We start from the raw sequence: 2,241 nt of genomic DNA, 5'->3' as shown, positions 1-2,241 counted from the left end.
CTGAAGACGATGATACCGTGAGTCATTATCATAAAAAATTTTATTTCTCATTTTCATGTGAAAATGGTTTTAATTCTTTCAGGATTCGTTCCATTTTGGAATAGGAGAATTCCTTTTTAGTTGGTTATTATTGTCCACTGATCCTCCACACGGAAGTAAGTAAATAACAATTACATTTTTTAGTTCTTAATATTTCAATAATGGATTAATTTTGATAAATTTAATTAGTTCCAGTTGGTAGTCAACTACAACAAGATGATCAATACTTATCAAAACTTTTCTTATGGATTGCAGTAATATTTTTAAGTTGGCTATTATTGGCATGATTTACTCGTAGAGTACATTATTTTTTATTATTATTATTATTATTATTATTCTATCATTCAATGAACTACTATAAGAGTAAGGCTTCTTCTCATAAATTATTTTAATTTGCTATTTTGTCCTAATCTGTTGGCTAAATATCAAAATATATACTTAAATTTGTATTGTTTGTTGCTTAGTCTGAAATCATAACTTATATAAAAGCTTTGACTGTAGTTTAATATCACATTTTTTAACAGTTTGACTATTATTTTGTCAATGATTTCATCAAGAATATTCTCAAAACCATCAATAATTTAAACAGTTCTGTCTTTTGAGTTTTAAACTATAATAAATCTGCAAATATTAATTTGTATATTTTATTATGTTATAATTATTGAAACAATTATTTTGAATGTCACAGTTTAATTGATTGTTTATGAATATTGTATTATTAATACTATATACTATATTATGGTTTTGTTTTGACTTCATTAAAATTAAATAATTCCTTATGATTTACTATGTAAAAACATTATTTGTTATTATTATTGTTATTATTGTGTTCATCACATCCATTATCTATACTATAAAAGCAAAATAGAAATCTTTGTTACAGGTTGTCTCCGAAACGGCTCGACTGATTCCGACTTATTCTTTAGTTTCGACTATTTCTTTCTTTAGACTAAACCAGTTTAAAATTATCCCACATTATCCCTCACCGGGATAATGAACCATGTTAATGATATGGTCCAAACATCCCTGTGCACTATTTTTCACACCGGTTAAGTCTAGTGAATTTCTACAGCTAGTCCAGTGACGTCACACGCAACATGAGACAACGCCGAGGTGCTTATGCTGCACCGGCTGGCACGCCACTGTTGCACTAGACGACAACCAGTCGCCGTTCCGAATTAGGGCTTACTATTTCACGTGTACTGAAATGCACGGGTACACGTGTAATTATGAAACCCGTGTATTGATCCGTGTATTTAATATTTCAAGTGTATTTAATATAACACGTGTATTTTTTGGTTTGAGTCTTAAGATTTGAAAATTTAACATGAGATTCTCCATACGTTTTTTACCATTCTAACAAAAAACATATTTACCGGAAAGTCAAACTAAACTTTTATGAGCGTTTGAACTTGGAAGTAAGACATCGGGTGTTCCCCCGTTTTTTCCGTGCATGTATTTCTTATTTTTATGTAATTCAAAAATAAATTATCGCAGATATTTGAAAATTTCACCAATTGTTAAGATAACCATTTTATATACATCAAACAAATTTAAAAATAATTTGACAAGTTTTCGGCTAATTGTAGGCCTAAGAAATTTTCGGTTAATTTTTGCACTTTTGTATAGATATAATCTTCGTAATAATTATTGCACACACAGATCATAATATAATATAAGTATAATCTGCAACGACGGCCTAGACCATCGTACTAACTATAGTGTATAGTATAGTGTACACCTGTGTACTACTGTTAAATTTGTTTTTTTCTATATCCTAAATTTATTAACATTTATAAATTGTTATACATTATAAATTATTATAGATCATTAAAAACACGTGTTATATTAAATACACGTGAAATATTAAATACACGTGTAATACTAAATACACGTCTACCCGTGTACCCGTTTATTTCAAATACCCGTAGGAAATCGTAAGCCCTAGTCCGAATCATATCGCAATCACTGGTACGCGAGTTTGTTATGGTTGTTTTTCGTTCGTCACTGGTCAGCTGTCGTGTGCTTTATGTCGTTCGCTGAACACAGTCGCCAATTTTCCCTCGAATTATGTTCATCCGTTGAGCATAGTCGTATATCGTGGTGGTCATATTTTTGTTCAAAAAAAAATCTGTGCCAATGAACATTTGTTCCAAAATTTAACTATGCTTATGGATATTTGTTCCCAAATTAATTGTGCCA

At 29.9% G+C, this 2,241-nt stretch overlaps 1 protein-coding gene across 1 annotated transcript in view; it reads left to right on the top strand.

Moving 5' to 3' along the window:
• Positions 1 to 670, top strand: part of LOC107883806 (E3 ubiquitin-protein ligase RNF185-like) — a 1,849-nt gene extending 1,179 nt beyond the window's left edge. Inside the window, exons 2-4 of the mRNA XM_029485419.1 lie at positions 7 to 17; positions 83 to 155; positions 229 to 670. Coding sequence (XP_029341279.1) covers positions 7 to 17; positions 83 to 155; positions 229 to 326 — 182 coding nt within the window. The 3' untranslated portion in view covers positions 327 to 670. The remainder of the gene's footprint in view (positions 1 to 6; positions 18 to 82; positions 156 to 228) is intronic.
• Positions 671 to 2,241: the final 1,571 nt, after the last annotated feature.

Source organism: Acyrthosiphon pisum, chromosome X, assembly GCF_005508785.2.
Source record: "Acyrthosiphon pisum isolate AL4f chromosome X, pea_aphid_22Mar2018_4r6ur, whole genome shotgun sequence".
NCBI lineage: Eukaryota > Metazoa > Arthropoda > Insecta > Hemiptera > Aphididae > Acyrthosiphon > Acyrthosiphon pisum.
The sequence above is the reverse complement of the archived record's forward strand: the minus strand, read 5'-3'. Positions and strand labels throughout refer to the sequence as shown.